Genomic DNA, 18,107 nt, shown 5'->3' with positions numbered 1-18,107 from the left:
AGAATCATGGTCATAAAGAGCATAGTTCTGAATTCCACCACCATGTGACGCTAGTGTACATAGTCAACTACGAGAACTTCCAGGTCATGGAGAGCATAGTTCCGAAGATATTCTTGGGGAATATTTTCAAAGTGTTCCTGAAATGACTGGATCCTTGATCCTTAAACTTAGAAGCTGCTCTTCATGACCAAGAAGTTCTCGTAGTCCTGAACAACTTTGCCAAAAATCGTACCTTCCTATGTGGCTTCAATCTCGTTTTCTATCCCACCAAAGTCGAACCGCATGTGACTATGTACACTAGCGCCACGTGGTTGTGAAATTCGGAACTATGCTCCTCATGACCTAAAAGAACTCGTAGTCCTGAACAACTTTGTCGAAAATCGTACCTTCCTATATGGCTTCAATCTCGTGCTATAAACCACCAAAGTCGAACCAGAAGTAACTATGTACACTAGTGCCACGTGGTGATGAAATTTGGAACTATGCTCCTCATGACCAAGAAGAACTCGTAGTCCTGAATAACTTTGCCGAAGATCGTACCTTCCTATCTGGCTTCAATATCGTGCTATATCCCACCAAAATCTAACCAGAAGTAACTATGTACACTAGCGCCACTTGGTGGTGAAATACGGAGCTACGTTCTCCATGACCTGAAGCTACTCGTAGTCCTGAACAATAGTGCCAAAGAACGTACCTTCCTATGTGGCTTCAATCTCGTTTTATATCACACCAAAGTCGAACCGCATGTGATTATGTACACTAGCGCCACGTGGTGGTGAAATTCGGAACTATGCTCTTCATGACCTGAAAGTACTCGTAGTCCTGAACAACTTTGCCAAAGATCGTACCTTCCTATCTGGTTTAAATCTCGTGCTATAACTTACCATAGTCGAACCGGAAGTGACTATGTACACTAGCGTCTCGTGGTGGTAAAATTCGGAACTATGCTCTTCATGACCAAGGAGTACTCGTAATCCTGAACAACTTTGTCGAAAATCGTACCTTCCTATGGACCTCTGAAGAACTTTCTAAAGAAATCCCTGGAATAAAATTACCGAATGAATCCTTGGAAGATGTATTTAAAAAATCCGTGTGTAGGAATTCGTAGTAGGTTTTGTTCCTGATGAATCTACTGGAAAAAATAAATATCCAGAGAAATTTCTGAAAGACTCTTTGGAAAAATTTTAAAAGAATCTCTGGAGGAATTTCTGAAGACAATGATGGAGAAATTTGTGGTGCAATCTAGGCAAAACTTTTAACGAAACTCTTTGTGAAATTTCTGGAGGAATTCCTTAGTGAATTTTTTTTAGAATCCCCCGGAGGACTTTTTGAAGCAAACCCTGAATAAAACTCCCGATTGAATCCTTGGTAGTATTTTCAAAAAAATCCGTGTAGGAATTCGTCGGCGGTTTTTCGTTGCAATCTCTGAAAAAATTTCAAAGGAATCCGTGTAAGAATTTGCGGGAGTTTTTCTCAAAAACTTTCCCCAAACAAAAATTTATCTCACTACTACAAATCTAGTACTTCACCGATGGTATCCTATTCGTGTTTCAAAACAAAATTATTACAGTTTGTGTTATTTTATTACAAGGATTTTGTAACAACGGTTGTTATAAAACATGTAGCGTTAGTAGTTAATATTACAAAAAATCTAACACAACTCGTCCTAATTTAAATTTTAACAAGTTGAGATATTATCACAATAAGATTATATCAAATCTTGTTAGACTAAAATGCGAAATCATAACAAAATTATAATAAGTTCTGTTATATATTTCAATACAAATTTGTTACAGGATTTGTTATAAAACCCTTGAATATAACAAAGATTGCAATAAATGTGTCACGAAATTAATTTATAATGTATAATATAGCAAATGTTGTTATAATTCTGTTTGAGTAAATAAAGCAGATTTTGTTTTAATTTTGTTTCTAAAATGATAACAAATTTGGTTACGATTTTGTTATGATTATTCACCCAAAAAACCCTAACAATAAAATTATATCAACTTCTGTTATTTCTAACAAAGACTGTTATAATTTTGTTATTATCTTGTTAGGTGCTTCTGGTCGGATCCTTGGAAGATTTTTGATCGAAAAAATCCGTGAAGGTTTTCGTGGGAGATTTTCTGTTGGAATTTCTGAAGAAAATGTCGAAGGAATCCCTGCATGAATTACTGAAAGAGTTTGTGAAAGATTTTGTAAAAAAGTTCTGAAAAAAATCTTAAGGCGAAACCATTTTTTCATTTTTTTGTTTTTTAATTTTTCATTAAATAACGAAGCAATATTTTCAAAATCGGTTTTCGTACACATGTAGAGTATGGAACAAGGAATCTTCTGAATTTTTTGGTGGTGAAAAATGTTTACCGTTTTTGCAGAAACCATTTTGTTGTGAAATTTTGTTCAAAAATGGTTTCTGCAAAAACGAAAAACATTTTCCACAACAAAAAAAAAAAAATAAGAAGATACCCCGATCCATACTCTACATGTGTACGAAAACCGATTTTGAAAATATTGCTTCGTTATTTAATAAAAAATCAAAAACCAAAAAGTGAAGAAATGCTTCCAGTTTTGCCTTAAGGAAAGGAAAGGAAAGGAAAGGAAAGGAAAGGAAAGGAAAGGAAAGGAAAGGAAAGGAAAGGAAAGGAAAGGAATGGAAAGGAAATGGAATAAAATGGATTGAAATGAAATAAAATAAAACAAATAATAAACGAAACAAAACACAAATGCTACCAATCTTCAACAGCTGAACTCGAGATAGCAAATTTAAGAATTCACATTCAAGACATTCTAAATGGCAACAGTGTATCGACCAAAACAATGTCAAGCGTCTTGACACGATTATTCGCGTGATGCCAAGTCATGCTGCTCCTATTGCACATTCCAATACCATCAGCAGCGGTTGCCCTCTGAGAACGACACAATATGGTACAGCATCATCATCATCACCTTCCACAGCGGTAATGCTATTCTGTCGTCGTCGTCGTCTTCAAATGAACTAGTGACAATCCTTTTTCTCCTCCAATATCATGGCCTCCGCGCGCCCGCGCGGTGCAAATCGGATGGCATTCGTTTCCTAACAACAATCAGCAGAACAAAAGCATCTAATTTAAGTACCCAGCAGAGTGCTTCTCGCATTCTCAAAGGCACTACACAAGCACAAGAAGCTCGCTTGATCTATCACGTATTTAGATCCAGTCAAGCACGGTTGTTTTTAAGGATTGGTTTGGGCTTGCATCAACCTCGATTCGCTTCCATTTACCACTCCCTCATAGTTCACATACCTGCCTTGCCTATAGTCCTATAGTCAGTAGTCGTAGTAGATACCAAGCGCACATTAGAAGCAGTCAGCGTGCACTTACGACGACGACGACGATGACGGCGACGATGGTGACTTAAGCTCTTTCACTAAGCCCCGGTGTTAGCTGAACTAGAAGAACTGGCAGAGTGAGAGAGAGCCCTGGTTGTTACTGGTAGGGGAGACTGGGGTCAGAGGATCTTTTAAGATGGAAAGACTCGAAGCCATGAAAAAGTCAAATTCTTCAAACCAGTTGCCTGTTTATGAAAATCAAATGTGTCACCTTTCAATCAGTGCATTGAATTATGTTGATCACTATAGATTGCATCTATAAACACGCTTTACCCCCCATCCCCCACCTAATCAGCGTAAACATCGGAATAGAAATCGACACCACTACCGCGAGACCCAAGTCTCGCGTCATCGCCTCGTTGGGTGACTTTGTTTGAGAGCAGCTTTGATGCAATATGGCAAGCGAGCAAGTGGAGCCATTCCGTTGGCGGTGGTTGGTTGGTTGGTGACTGCAGAAAACACGGACGGACGACGGTTCAATAGCGCCTGCATACCAAATACCTATAGGTATCTCGAGCAAACGAACCTTCACAACCGGAGCACCGAATCCAACTCAGCCGTTGTCGTCGTCGCCGCGCGCGGTACTCCATTCGAGTATGACCGACCGCGTGCTGGTGCTTCTAGCACCCTAAGCCAACTCCCTCACCACCAACAATGCACATTCTCACTGTTAGTGCACAGTGGTCCGGGTTTTTGGAAAAGTAGGCAACAATGTGTTTCGAAACGCACAGAGAACTGATGATGGGAAAGTGATAATGGATTGTTGATTAAAATGGTGAGCTCGTTCCATACTATTTTCTTTCGAAATTTGTAAAATTATACATTACAAGCAATAGTGCAATATCAGTGCATCAACAGTTACTGATCAAGGGATTTTTTTTTATTGACAGACAAAAACTTGCTCTTCCAAGCAAACAGATGACTCTGATGTTACACCTTAAAATGTTTAAAATTCATAAAAATATTCATTGATTTCCCTCCCCCAGATCAATTGAAACCACTATGCTCTGGCTAACCACTGGCATCCTGAGTCGACTAGTTTCGATTCCGACATTCTCTCCATGTCTAGTTGGGGGCACATGCGGTAGAACCCAGTCTGTTTACAATCACTATCCACTGACTGGCTTGAACTGAAACTGCCACAAGCAATCGAGCGTAAGCACCTACAACTACGGTTTTGTTTCATTTGGTGTTGTTGTTGATATTATGGTTGCCGGTGGTTCTGGTACGATCACTTTCAAAAAGTTACAAATTCCGTGGTCTATGCTCTACGTCAGTGGCGAATAAGTAGGTAGCTCTAGAACCGATCGATTATGATCAGTTTTCTGCAATTTTATGCTGCCACCACCTTGATTGGTTGATTTTACCCGGTGCGGCATTGGAAATTGATCAAAACAAGTTCACACTGACTGGTTCTATTACCTTTCGATGCTTTTGTTTTATTAATAAAATGTTTCAAAAGTAGGGCTGTCAATAAAAGCTTGTTAACTGTTGAACGAAATTCTTGAACTTTATCTATTTGTTAAGGTTAACGATTTTTACTTTTTACCTTCAAATTCACTGTTTCGAAGAAGTTGAAATGGAAGAGGTTTTGCTGCTATCTACAATAAAATAGATCCATTCAACTCCACACACCTGGCCAAATCATTGCAAGCTTTTTGATATTATATGGATAAGTCCTGCCTTCAAACCTCAATCCGTTTCCGGTCGATGATAGGATATTGAATATGATGTGGTTTTTCGGTTTTATCGTTTTAATCACTTCTCTTCCGAATTCACCATTTTTATTTCGATTATTTTTTCACATGTTGAACTGTTGAAAATGTGAATTTATGTTCACAAAACAATGTAGTGTGCAAGGAATTAATTGGAAAGATCTCACCAAGCTCCATCTCGTCGGACGATCGCATCCAGCCATCGATTTCTTCCTGTTTCAGCATCTGTACTAGTAACAGCTACTATCTGCTCGTATTGTCTTCACTTTTCTCTCAATGTTTATTTTTCGAATCTAAAAAGGTTTTTTCAAACTAGACACGCTCACTGTTTACGGCGCGAATAACAAACTCCCGGTAATAAACCTCCCGAATCTAGCCGCGTACACCTTCCTTATTTTTTTTGCTTTAATCAGCATTTATTTGTAAGGTGGTTTCGCTTATTTTCTGCACACATAGGGTCGTTAGTACGAATTCCTCTCGAAGGTTTCAATTTTGAGAACGTATTTTCTATTTGTCCAACAAACACTGTCCCCACTCGCATAACAGTCCCATTTGTAAAAAGTAAGAATTGAGAAAACGGCAAAAATATTTCGATCATCTCGAAACTTTCACATATTGCTTTGCACATGAATATTTAACTGTGAAAAATATTACAATCACTACAAAGTTGTTCAGTTTTATGTTTCGTGACACAAAAATCGATGCTATGTGGGTACTTTTGATATGGGACACTCATGACTTGGTATTTTATTCACACATTGACATAAAAATTCATAATTTACATTATTGTTTTCGTAAGTACATCGAAAATGATGACTATTCATAACGTTAACTCAAAAGTGATGAAAAGTCAAATGGTACTGTTATGCGATTGGGGGCAGAACAGTCGTCTGGTATTGGGTAAACATAACTGTCACTTCCGCTGAAAAGATTTATAAATAAAATTACTCACATCCACTAATACCTTGATCATTTTTTCTTTATTTTCAGGTAAGTTCCAGAATTGATCGAATTGATTTTATAAGTTTATTTTGTAAGAAAGTTTACGAGAATTTTACATGTTTAGGCTTTAAATGTAGAATTCTGTCAAAGTAGTTTTGATTATCATTCGAATTTTGTGCAAAGCTTTTATATAAAAAATAATCGATACAGTAAACGCAAAAGGTATTCGAACACATGCACCGTAGAGGAACGCCAACAACAAAAATCATAGACAGCAATATATCAGACAAGGCTCATACACACACAACAACAAAACGCAGCCTCTGTAAGTCACACAAAATACTAATCAACATTTAAAGCTAAACTTCTTAAAAGAAATAAATTGGGAAATTCCCAGAAAAAGGTGAAATACACACCGAAACGTAGGACAGTAGATGCGAAAGGCGTTTTAGCTGCTTAATATAGACTGAAAGAGTCGTGAAACAAGCGAAATACTCGTCAATGCAGTCGTTAGCAGTCAATCAAATCCACATTCGAATTTCTTTATGAAATCTATGGAACGACTTTTCAATTAGGATATTGTTGATATAATCCTTCAGAATCCACTTGTAGGGATTTTCTTCAATATGTTTTATGAGGTCCTGATCATCGGTTTATCAATGATTTCTGATGAAGATTTGGACCACTTGCAAAGCTGAATGCATCCTTTTTATGCTATAGTACAAAAAAATCTGTAGAAAAATTTAAAAAAGTTGAATTACTGGACAATATTTCACGAATCTTTTTGGAGGAGTTTTGAAAAAATATTGACAACGTTTTTTTTTGTAAAAATCGATATGGAAATTTTTCTAGCAAACTTTAGGCTGATTTAGCTTGTAATTTTTATACTGAGGTCCTGTAGCTCCTTTTTTAATTGAAGAGGTATTTTAAATAAAATTTCGGTAGGAATTCTCATAAAATTACTAGATTGTTCTCCAAACAATTTTCTGATAAATATCCTGGTGCAAATTTTTAAAGATTGAACATGAAATACCTTATTATTGTAATTCTCAACAAGTTGTCATTTTAACTATATCAAAAAGGTTCAACGGTCAATATAAACGATGCAATATTTAACAGCTTATACCTCATCATGTCTAGATGTTTATAGAAAAAAATCACATAAATATTGGAATAAATGTGGGTAAGAAATAGAAAAATGCTTTTTTGTGCTTTTTTTTCTTGTTTTAATCTTTTTATTCATTTCCAAAACTTGTTTTACATATTTTTTTTAAAGAAAAATAGACACTCTTCAAAAACTGCCCTAAATGATTTTAAGAAAATCTCTCTCTCTCTTTTTGGCGTAACGTCCTCATTGGGACAAAGCCTGCTTCTCAGCTTAGTGTTCTATGAGCACTTCCACAGTTATTAACTGAGAGCTTCCTCTGCCAATGACCATTTTGCATGCGTATATCGTGTGGCAGGCACGAAGATACTCTATGCCCAAGGAAGTCAAGGAAATTTCCTTTACGAAAAGATCCTGGACCGACCGGGAATCGAACCCGTCATGCTCATGCTGAATACCCGTGCGTTTACCGCCTCGGCTATATGGGCCCTTAAGAAAATCTATATGTTCTAAAAAAAGCTTCCAATATGCATATATTTCACAGGATGTTATTAACGTAGTTATACAGATTCAAAAAACATTTAACTTGAACACAATCCCAGGTACACTTACTTCTGAAAGGTCTGTTCCATACTTTTTAAAACAGCAATACTACAAAAGAACTTTTGGTGGGATCCCTAGATAAGCTATGATGTAATGATGCAGAACGGAACTTTGTTAACATTGTCTCTTCGTTAAAAAAAACGAATTTTGGGCTTAGATGAAGGATCAAGATGTCTCCTGATTTTTTTTTTCTGGTAGAAAATGTTTTTCAGTTTTATAAAATCCATTTTTAAATGAAATTTTGATAAAAATGGTTTATGGAAAGCTATATGCCTTGATCCATCTTTTAACTGCGTTTGTTAACTGATGTTGAAAACATTACTCCGTGATTTGTTATAAAAAATCAAAAGTCAAAAAATGAGAAAATGATACCAGTTTTACTTGAAGTCGGAGTGATTCGTGAAACTCTCTAAATAAATCTAAAAAATGTGATGATCTTTATAGAAAGAATGTCATTCCAGTAGATATTCTTAACCCTCGAGCAGTCGCGTCTTTGACTACCTGCAGCGACGCCGCGCTTACGCTTTGTACCACAAGCGTGCATTTTTCATGGTGCGTGTACTCAGTACACGACGCGACCGCTCCCGGGTTAATAATTCTACGCTCGTCAAGTTTAAAAAGAGTGGCCGAGAGGGTACCTTCCCAAGGCTAAGACTAATGGAAGAATGACGTCAGAATCATGTGTGTTCAGACTCAAGAAAGTCGGTCCGTCTGGCAACGCAGCCACATGTTCCACAAAATGTACATCAGTCCATCCTATTTTTTCTCACTAGTTGATTGTCCCATCTTTATCAGTAGATAGCGTAGGTAGCCCGATCGATAGCCACTGATCGGTATCGCTCGGTGTCATACTCACCACTGACCTCCTCGTATCGCACAGAATACGAGAGGCAGATTAGTTCATATCCAACCGTACATAGTATCGCGTCGCGCTCGAGTTAGGCGAATAATTCGATCGAGCAATAAAAGTGCATTAGTGCCAAGAACGAAGTTTCAATAAACCGGTTGTTTTCGATCAAAGTTTTGTATCGCGAGTTTTTGAATAAGTGTCCGAACATCTATCGCCAACGGTCCCGGAAGTGTATGAAACATTTTGGTCCTTCGAGCCGGATGACCGTTGGACGATTGATAGCAGTGGACTTAGTGTAAAGGACCCGCGAACTGTGGTCCCGCCGGTCATTGACCCGGTTAGTGAACAATAAGTGCTACTGGCGTTGATCGAAAATCCGTCATAGTGATGTGGCTCAACTGAGCGAAGAAAGTGGATGCTGTAAGAACAACGGTTGGCTGATCGTCATCGGCCACGGCGCACCGTCCGGTGCAATTGCAGTTGATTGGCGGCGGCAGAGTACGACGACGACGACGGACGTCCGCACGGCGGATGCATAGGAGCGAATCGACAGACAACGAGGTTTCAACTAGGACCCTGGATCGGCTGTGGCAAGGGAAGTAAATTGCATGTTATTTGTGGTGGCGCCATGCATGTAGGGCGCACCGAAAGAAGTTGTGGGATTTAGAATAAAATGGTGGTACCAATTTGATCTTTTATTTGCATGCGAATTTGTGTTCCCTGAGTTGCTATTGACGGTTGGTCTTCGGTTCTGCTGGCTATTTTTCGGCTCGTTGTTTCACCTGGTTGGTTCCCCTCGCTTGCAGTCAAATTTGGTCGTTCTGTCTCCAGTCAATTTGTGGGTCGTCGAGTAGAGTCGCGGAGCGCGGAGTGAGTGATTTCAAGTGCAAGTGCTTGTGCTATAAACTAAACAGTAGATCCCGGTGTGTGCACTGTGGTTAAAGAAGGTGATAGTTTGCGAACTTTTGTGGACAAACAGTGTAACTCAAACTATTCCAAAACAATTTGAAGTGGTTCGAGAGTGATTCAAAAATGGCAAGTGAACTGAAGGAGTTGAAGTCGCAACAACGGCAGGTTCGGAGTACCTTTGAAGGGATACGGCAGTTCATCCTCAAATTCAAGCCGGAGAAGCATGAAGCGCAGGTCAACACAAGGATGGAAATTTTGGAGGAAGCGATGCAGAAGTTTTATGTACTCCGAAGGAAGATAGAAGTTCTCACCGAGGAAGCTGATGAACGGGAGTTGACGGAGTCTAAAGCTGACCCGGCGGACTTGCATGATCAGTTAGAAGCACTCATCGAAAAGCGGCAGTTAGAACACAGTGCGATCATTCAGCAGGCTGAGGATACATACTGCGAGTTGAAGTCGTCCCTGCAACGTCTGCGAGCAAACCTAGTTTCCGGATCATCTTCTGGTCCATCCGTGGCGTCAACCCAAGGCCCAACAGCTTTATCCACGGTGAAATTGCCTGAGATTCGTCTACCTAGTTTTGGCGGTAAAATCCGAGATTGGGTGACGTTTCGGGACATGTTCAGGAGCCTGATCCACCGAAATCAGCAGCTCACTGACATCGATAAATTCACTTACCTCAGGTCGTCACTTGAAGGCGAAGCACTTCGGGAGATAGGGATGATTGAGATTACTGCTGCAAATTACATCATCGCCTGGGAACAGCTGCAAAAGCGATATGAGAATAAAAAACTCATCGTCAAAGCCCATATCGATGCCCTATTTGCAGTGGAACCATTAAAGCGAGAGAACTACGACTCCCTATGCCATTTGATCAGCGAGTACGACCGCAATCTCCAGATGCTGGACAAAATTAGCGAGGACACGTCGAAGTGGAGCACGATTCTTGTCCACATGGTGTGTTCTAGACTGGACGCAGCCACTCTACGAAACTGGGAAACCCATCACGCCTCCACGCAGGTTCCAACGTACGATCAGCTGATGGAGTTTCTACGGAAACACTGTGCCATTCTCCAATCGATAGCCCCAGCGGAGTCAGCCCAAATGGAAGTGAAGAAGCCTAAGTTCACCGTAAGCCATGCTCAAACATCTGCGCCAGCGTCTAGCCGGTGCCCATTTTGCTCCGAAGAAATGCATTCAGCGTTCAAATGCCAAAGGTTCATCAAAATGAAGATTCCCGAGCGTTATGAGAAAGTGAAACGGTGTGGCTTGTGTCTGAATTGCCTGTCTCCATCGCACCTGGTTCGAGCGTGTACCGCTGGCGTGTGTCGACACTGCCAGAAGAAGCATCATTCGCTCCTCCATTCGGGAGGCTTCAACGGTGGAAGGTCTGCTGCATCAACGCCGCAGAATGACTCCTCCGGCCCACAAGTTCAGAATCGATCACAGGTGACAAACACACAGCAAACACAGCCACAAGCCCAGAACCAACCAACTCACACTCAGGCAGCTGGTCCTAGTACTAGCTCGTTCCCCATTGCAAACACAAGTTCGCTTACGCAAACACCACCACCACCAACCACCACAGATCCCACACTTCCAAGCAATTCCCTACCCGCCACTATACACACCTCTACACGTCAAGTCTTGCTGTCGACAGCACTCGTTCGTGTGTCGGACAGATATGGAAATACGCAGTTAGCCAGAGTTCTTCTGGATTCTTGCTCGGAGTACTGCTTCGTCACCACGAAGCTCTCGCAAAAGCTGAGACTGGCTGAAACGTCCAGCTATCTATCAGTAGCTGGGATTGGAGGTTCAGTAGTGCAATCTACGAAGAAGGTCGAGGCTACGATATCTCCACGATCCTCCAGCATCTCCTCGTATTCCGAAACGATCCAGCTTCACGTGCTTCCAAAACTCACTTCGGAATTGCCGATCAATCCAGTAAATGTCCACGAATTGGCCATTCCGAGTGGAATGATTTTGGCGGATCCGAACTTCCACAAGCCCGGTCCGATCGACATCATATTGGGCGCGGAGTACTATTACGATTTGCTCCTCGAGGACAAGCTGAAACTATCCGACGATGGACCGACGCTGCAAAGTACCGTGTTCGGATGGGTTGTCTCAGGACGTGTTCCTGGGAATGTCGTCGAAGTTCCTACAACAGTCACCCATTCCTGTTCCACACTCGAGCTGCGAGAACTCATGGCCAAGTTTTGGGAACTGGAGTCCTGCAATAGTTCAAGTACGTTGTCCGTTGAAGAAGCTGTATGTGAAGATATATTTGAGAAAACGACTGTTCGAGACAGTGAAGGAAGTTTTGTCGTCACTCTTCCCAAGAAAGAGCACGTTATCAACCAGTTGGGAGACTCTAGGACCACCGCACTAAAAAGACTTCACGGAATGGAGCGACGATTTGCAACGAACGACCAGTTGAAGGCACTCTACATCGACTTCGTCCAGGAATACCTGTCCATGAATCACATGCGTGAGGTCGATGGTGGAGAAGACAAGTTGGCATATTATCTTCCGCATCATGCCGTACTCAAACCTGAAAGCACGACCACCAAATTAAGAGTTGTGTTCGACGGTTCTTGTCGTTCCTCGTCCGGCATATCGTTGAACGATGGACTAATGGTAGGACCAGTCGTTCAGGATGACTTATTCTCCATCATTTTGCGCTTTCGATCGTGGGAATTCGTACTGGTAGCGGACATTGCCAAGATGTACCGCATGGTCAAGGTTGCGGAAGACGATCAGCCACTTCAACGGATTTTGTGGAGGGATTCGCCTGATCAGCCTGTCAGGACTTACGAATTGACCACAGTCACCTACGGAACCGCATCAGCGCCCTATCTGGCAACCAAGTGCCTCCAACGGCTGGGCACAGAAGGAGAGGCTTCACACCCGGTAGCTGCAAAGGTTGTCCGTAAGGATTTCTATGTGGACGATTTGTTAACCGGCACGGACAGTATAGAAGAGGGAAAAACACTCGCATCGGAGCTGATTTCCCTGACGAATTCAGCAGGCTTTAACCTGCGCAAGTGGAGTTCGAACAATCCCGAACTACTGTCGACGATTCCATCAGAGCTTCGAGACGATCGAACAACCCTTGAACTCGATTCGTCTACATCCGTTGTCAAAACCCTTGGACTCATCTGGGAACCTTCAAGGGACAGCTTCAAGTTTGCCGTTCCACGCTGGAGCGCAGAACCAGTAATCACCAAGCGTGTCGTTCTCTCCGATACCGCTCGTATCTTCGACCCCCTCGGACTCATCGGTCCAGTCACAGTTCAAGCTAAGATTTTCCTTCAGCAACTCTGGAAGGAGAAGTCGGATTGGGACGACCCGTTGCCAGATTCCTGCCAAGCCTTTTGGAACGAGTTTCGTTGGAACGCCAGTGCGCTGGAGTCTCTTGCTGTGCCGAGGTGGATAGGCTTCAATAGCAAATTAGCATCCGTAGAACTACACGGCTTCTGCGACGCATCAGAGGCAGCATATGGTGCTTGCCTGTATATACGGTGTGAAACCACCGACGGATCGGTCACCGTTCGACTGATAACTTCGAAGTCTCGTGTGGCACCATTGGAAGACCTCTCTCGCAAGAAGAAAAAGCAGTCGATTCCGCGGCTGGAACTATCATCAGCGTTACTTCTTAGCCACCTCTACGAAAAGTTCTGCACGAGTGTCCAGATTCCCGCCAAGGCTTACTTCTGGACAGATTCCATGATAGTCAAGTGCTGGTTATCCTCGTTGCCGTCGCGTTGGCAAATCTTTGTTGCCAACCGGGTTTCAGAAATCCAGCATATCACCAAGTCTGGAATATGGAACCATGTCGCCGGCGCTGAAAACCCGGCAGATATAGTTTCCCGAGGAATGACACCAGCCCAGCTAGCGTATCAGACTCTATGGTTTGAAGGTCCTTTATGGTTGCGCCAAGATCAGTCTACTTGGCCAAAGTCAGCTACTGTTCAATCGGAGTTGGACAGCGCGCTCTTGGAGGAAAGGCCTTCAACATCAGTTCCCGTTCAAATTAAACCACCCAATCCCATTTTTTCGCTACGATCGTCATTTTCGGCGCTCGTTCGCATCGTTGCCTGGATCCGTCGATTCCGGCACAACGCAGTTTTAAGAAATCGATCCTGCAAACGAAGCGGAAATCTATCTACGAAAGAGCTCAACGAATCGGAATTGCAGTTGGTGCGGTTGGCACAGTCGGAAACCTTCCCGGCAGAAATAGCGGCATTATCCAAGAACCAACAAATCAGTCCATCATCGAAACTTCTCGCAGCAAATCCCAGCCTGATGGAAGGCGTACTTCGTGTCGGCGGCCGGTTGCAGCATGCTCCCATCCCGGAAGGCCGAAAACATCCGTTGATTCTCCATCACCAACATCCACTGACGAAATTGATAATGGAGCATTACCACCGTAAGCTTTTTCACGCCGGACAGCAACTTTTGATTAGCTCCGTCAGGGAGAAGTTCTGGCCACTACGAGCCCGCGATGTCGCACGTTGGACTGTCCACCGATGCGTGTCGTGCTTCCGGAACAAGCCCAAGGTCCATGAACAGCTGATGGCCGATCTACCCTCCGTCCGGGTCACACCTGGATCAGTCTTTCTGAAAGTCGGAATCGATCTCTGCGGACCGTTCTACATCCGATACCCCGGCCGGAAAAGTGCACCGATAAAATCCTTTGTGTGCATTTTCGTTTGTCTGGCCACCAAGGCCGTACACTTGGAGATTGTAGCAGACCTGTCAACCCAAGCTTTCCTGGCGTCGTTTAAACGGTTTGTTGCCATTCGTGGCAAGCCACGATTGGTCATGTGTGACAACGCGACCAATTTCGTTGGAGCTAACAAGGAGCTCGAAGCACTCCGTCGGCTGCTGAACGACCAACAAGTCCAACATGCGATGGTGAATGCGGCACTAGGAGATGGAATTGAGTTCAGGTTCATTCCGCCGCGCACCCCCAATTTCGGCGGACTTTGGGAGGCGGCCGTAAAATCCTTTAAAGGTCATTTTCGGAAGACTATCGGAGACCGAGTGTTGACCTACGACGAGTTCCACACCGTGGTTCATCAGGTTGCAGCGATCCTTAACTCTAGGCCATTGACTCCACTGAGCAATGATCCGAACGATTTCTCTGCGCTCACTCCAGGTCATTTCCTGGTAGGTCGACCGCTCACGGCGGTTCCAGAGCCGGACCTGCAAGAGGTTCCTGAAAACCGGCTCTCCCATTGGCAGCGTACCCAAGACTTCGTTCAGCAACTGTGGAGAAAATGGAAGACGCAGTATCTCTCCGATCTGCACAATAGAACGAGATGGTCTCGAATGCGGGACAACATTCATGTCGGAACCATGGTTCTCGTCAAAGAGGACAACCTGCCACCCCAGAAGTGGCGGCTAGGGAGAGTCACCGAGATTTTCCCGAGTCAGGACGGAAACGTCCGCGTGGTGAGCGTCCGTACCCAGGATGGTGTCTTCAAAAGGGGAATTTCAAAGATTTGCATCCTGCCTATCCGGGACAACGACCAGGAGTCCCCATCAGAAGAGCAATAGCTTTTCCAACGAGGTGCTTCGGCACCGCGGAGGGCCCCAAATGGCGGTCCTCCGCAGTCCAGTTAAGTAATTGTTTTATAGTTCAATTCAAAAAGCTCAAGGAATGTTTATCCCCCATAGCTACACCCGCGTCCCGGCCAACGGGACGGGCCGGTCATCACCTAGAAGTCGTCAGAAGTTCATCCGTTTTCCAAACCGTCATTCGTCCGTTCCGCATGAAGCTTGTCCTGTGTCGTCACACATGTTCTGTCCAAGGTTTTGGTGCACGGTCTGCATTCCCAATTCACAAGGTCTCCCTCATCACCTCATCAAGGTCGTCATCCAATGTCATCCCGAGAGCGAAGGGCCCTTCGCTCGTTCCGTTGGTCCTACCCGACCGGTCATCAAGCGAACTGATCACTCGCAACGAAGGCCATCGTCAATCCAGGATCAGCACCATAGACGTCCAACACTAGCAAGCGACCATCCATCCAATCGCTACCACTCCGTAGCATCACCGCGGTGCCAGGGGCACCCGCGGAGGCCCGGACGCAAGGGCCTCCGCTCCAGGCAAGTTCTTTCAAAATTGTTCATTTCCTCGTAAAAAGCTCTCCATGTCTTGTAGAATCGTGCACCAGTTCAGGCCCGGAGGCCTGCACCCATCGGCGGCCGAGGCCCGTCGAGATACCAGGACACAGCCCCCAACGTTGAACCCACCAAGCTCCATCTGGCGAACCGAAAATGACCAAGGCCAGCAGAAGTCCGTTTCCCAGTTTTCGTCCGTATCCGATTGGAATTTTTCACCATTTCCGGTCGGCAAGCCCACCGTCACCGAAGCAGAGGATGCAGTTCGTCTCCAGTACAGCTGTACCTAAGTCGGTCAAGGTCACCAGTCACCACAGCAGCAGCAAGCCCAGTAGTAACCCGAAGTGATGTTTACATCGAAGCAGTTAGACCCACGAAGTTTTGAATTGAGCGCGAATGAAATAGTAGATAGTAGATGAATTATTGGAGTACAGTAGCAAACAAAATTGAATTCGTTAGTTAGGTTGAAATCCTGATGATTTCAAGGCGGCCGGCATGTTCAGACTCAAGAAAGTCGGTCCGTCTGGCAACGCAGCCACATGTTCCACAAAATGTACATCAGTCCATCCTATTTTTTCTCACTAGTTGATTGTCCCATCTTTATCAGTAGATAGCGTAGGTAGCCCGATCGATAGCCACTGATCGGTATCGCTCGGTGTCATACTCACCACTGACCTCCTCGTATCGCACAGAATACGAGAGGCAGATTAGTTCATATCCAACCGTACATAGTATCGCGTCGCGCTCGAGTTAGGCGAATAATTCGATCGAGCAATAAAAGTGCATTAGTGCCAAGAACGAAGTTTCAATAAACCGGTTGTTTTCGATCAAAGTTTTGTATCGCGAGTTTTTGAATAAGTGTCCGAACATCTATCGCCAACGGTCCCGGAAGTGTATGAAACAATGTGAATCATTTCTTCTGTCAACAATCCCTAAGAAGTTTCTTGAAATTGGCGTTTTTTTAGCAATTTATAAGTTTGATTATTTTTTTTCAAATGTTTATTCAGAAATTTAACGGATCCAACAATTTTAAACTTTTTTCGAGAATTCGCACAAAGTTTTCAAAATTTTATCTCTTTAATTTTTTTAGAATTTTTTTTTTAAAATATCAAGATTATTTTCCAAAAATACTCCCCAGCATCACTGAAAATCTTACATAAGTTAGTGAAATTAATTTCAAAAATTTCTTTCGTGGATTCCGATGAAAATTGTGCCGTGAAATTTTCTAAAAATGTTTTCAAGAAATCTTTCAGGACTATAAAAAAAGCAATTTGAAATTTTCAAATTCCCTATATGAAATTCTTCCGGAAATCCTGCTATAATTTCTCTCCAGATATTCTAGCAACGTGTCCAAAAGATACTTTTTTTTTTAGAAATTCTGAAAAACATTTCTCTAAACATTTATTCTAGTAGTGTAGAATTAGCTTTAGTTAAAATACACAAAAATAAAAATAAAAGAAAATAATTCTAATCTGCTGTTGATTGTCTTCAAAGCTTTGGACAGAAAATACTTTAAGTATTACACAATAGGAACCGTCCAAATTCTTCCAACAAACTGCTCCATCAAACGCCTCTTATATATTGACTATTGGTTTTGCCAGAAGTTATTTTGGAGCAACTGGAAAGCCGCTAAAAATTTCCGAAAATTCTCTTAAATACTTTAAGGACTTTGCATAAGGTTTACTGCTGAACAAATTCGAAAAATGCTTTGTTACCATTTTTTGAACCCCGCCTAAAATTTGTTCATAATTGCAATGGGAGTGTTTCTTGGAAATTCATTGTGAATCTTTAAAATATTGTCGGAAAAACACTGAACTTTCAAATAAATCATTCCTGATAGTGTCTCAGGAAAAATATTACTAGAAATTATTTAAGTACAGGGTGTCCCAGAAAGTACGGGCTTTTTGTAGCTTTGCCACTTGAGAATGCAAGCATAAACCAGCTTCGTTTTATCAAACATCCCGACTTAATATATAGATAGAACATCCACTAGATAACCTTTAAAAGCTTTCGCATGGTCAGATTTTTTTTAAATAAAATTGCTTTACAACTTTTTTCTTTTTTCAAGATCAAAATAAAAAAAATAAATCTCATGATTTCTATAATATGCGTATCTACCATATAATCATTACACAGTGTTTGAAATGATCGATATGAATTTGATCGTAAAAATTCATGTAACTTTAAAACTGTGTATTTCAGATAATGGTTAATCTATCTGAAAGTAAGATCAAAAAAATATTTTAGCGAAAATCAAAATTGGAGACTAAGTTTCTTGAATAATGTTGTAGATAATTTTGTTGAAAGAATCTTTGCCGAAGACACCAATGCTCTATGTACATATTCAAAAACTTGGAATTTGCATGAACAGCCCTTTCAAACACTAGTTTTTCTGAGTATAACTTTTGAACGGTATTTTTCAATTTTTCAAATCTTCTACAATGTTGTAAGAAATGCGAAATCACTTTTTTTCCAAGACTCCAA

General features: G+C 42.3%; 2 protein-coding genes across 2 annotated transcripts in view; both read left to right on the top strand.

Annotated features, from left to right (window-relative positions):
- Nucleotides 1-18,107, top strand: part of LOC109422687 (mucin-2) — a 322,828-nt gene that overhangs the window by 49,418 nt on the left and 255,303 nt on the right. The gene's annotated exons all lie outside the window — the stretch shown is intronic.
- Nucleotides 8,415-16,520, top strand: LOC134289889 (uncharacterized). The gene is made up of 2 exons (XM_062856587.1): nucleotides 8,415-15,125; nucleotides 15,180-16,520. Exon 1 carries the CDS (start codon nucleotides 9,618-9,620, stop codon nucleotides 15,057-15,059), a length of 5,442 nt encoding a protein of 1,813 aa, XP_062712571.1. The 5' UTR covers nucleotides 8,415-9,617; the 3' UTR covers nucleotides 15,060-15,125; nucleotides 15,180-16,520.

Source organism: Aedes albopictus, chromosome 3 (genome assembly GCF_035046485.1).
Source record: "Aedes albopictus strain Foshan chromosome 3, AalbF5, whole genome shotgun sequence".
Taxonomy (NCBI): domain Eukaryota; kingdom Metazoa; phylum Arthropoda; class Insecta; order Diptera; family Culicidae; genus Aedes; species Aedes albopictus.
This window is presented reverse-complemented; position numbering and strand designations above follow the sequence as displayed.

Excerpts from the sequence above, each read along its gene's own strand:
- LOC134289889 (XM_062856587.1), top strand. The coding sequence starts at position 9,618 with ATGGCAAGTGAACTGAAGGAGTTGAAGTCGCAACAACGGCAGGTTCGG.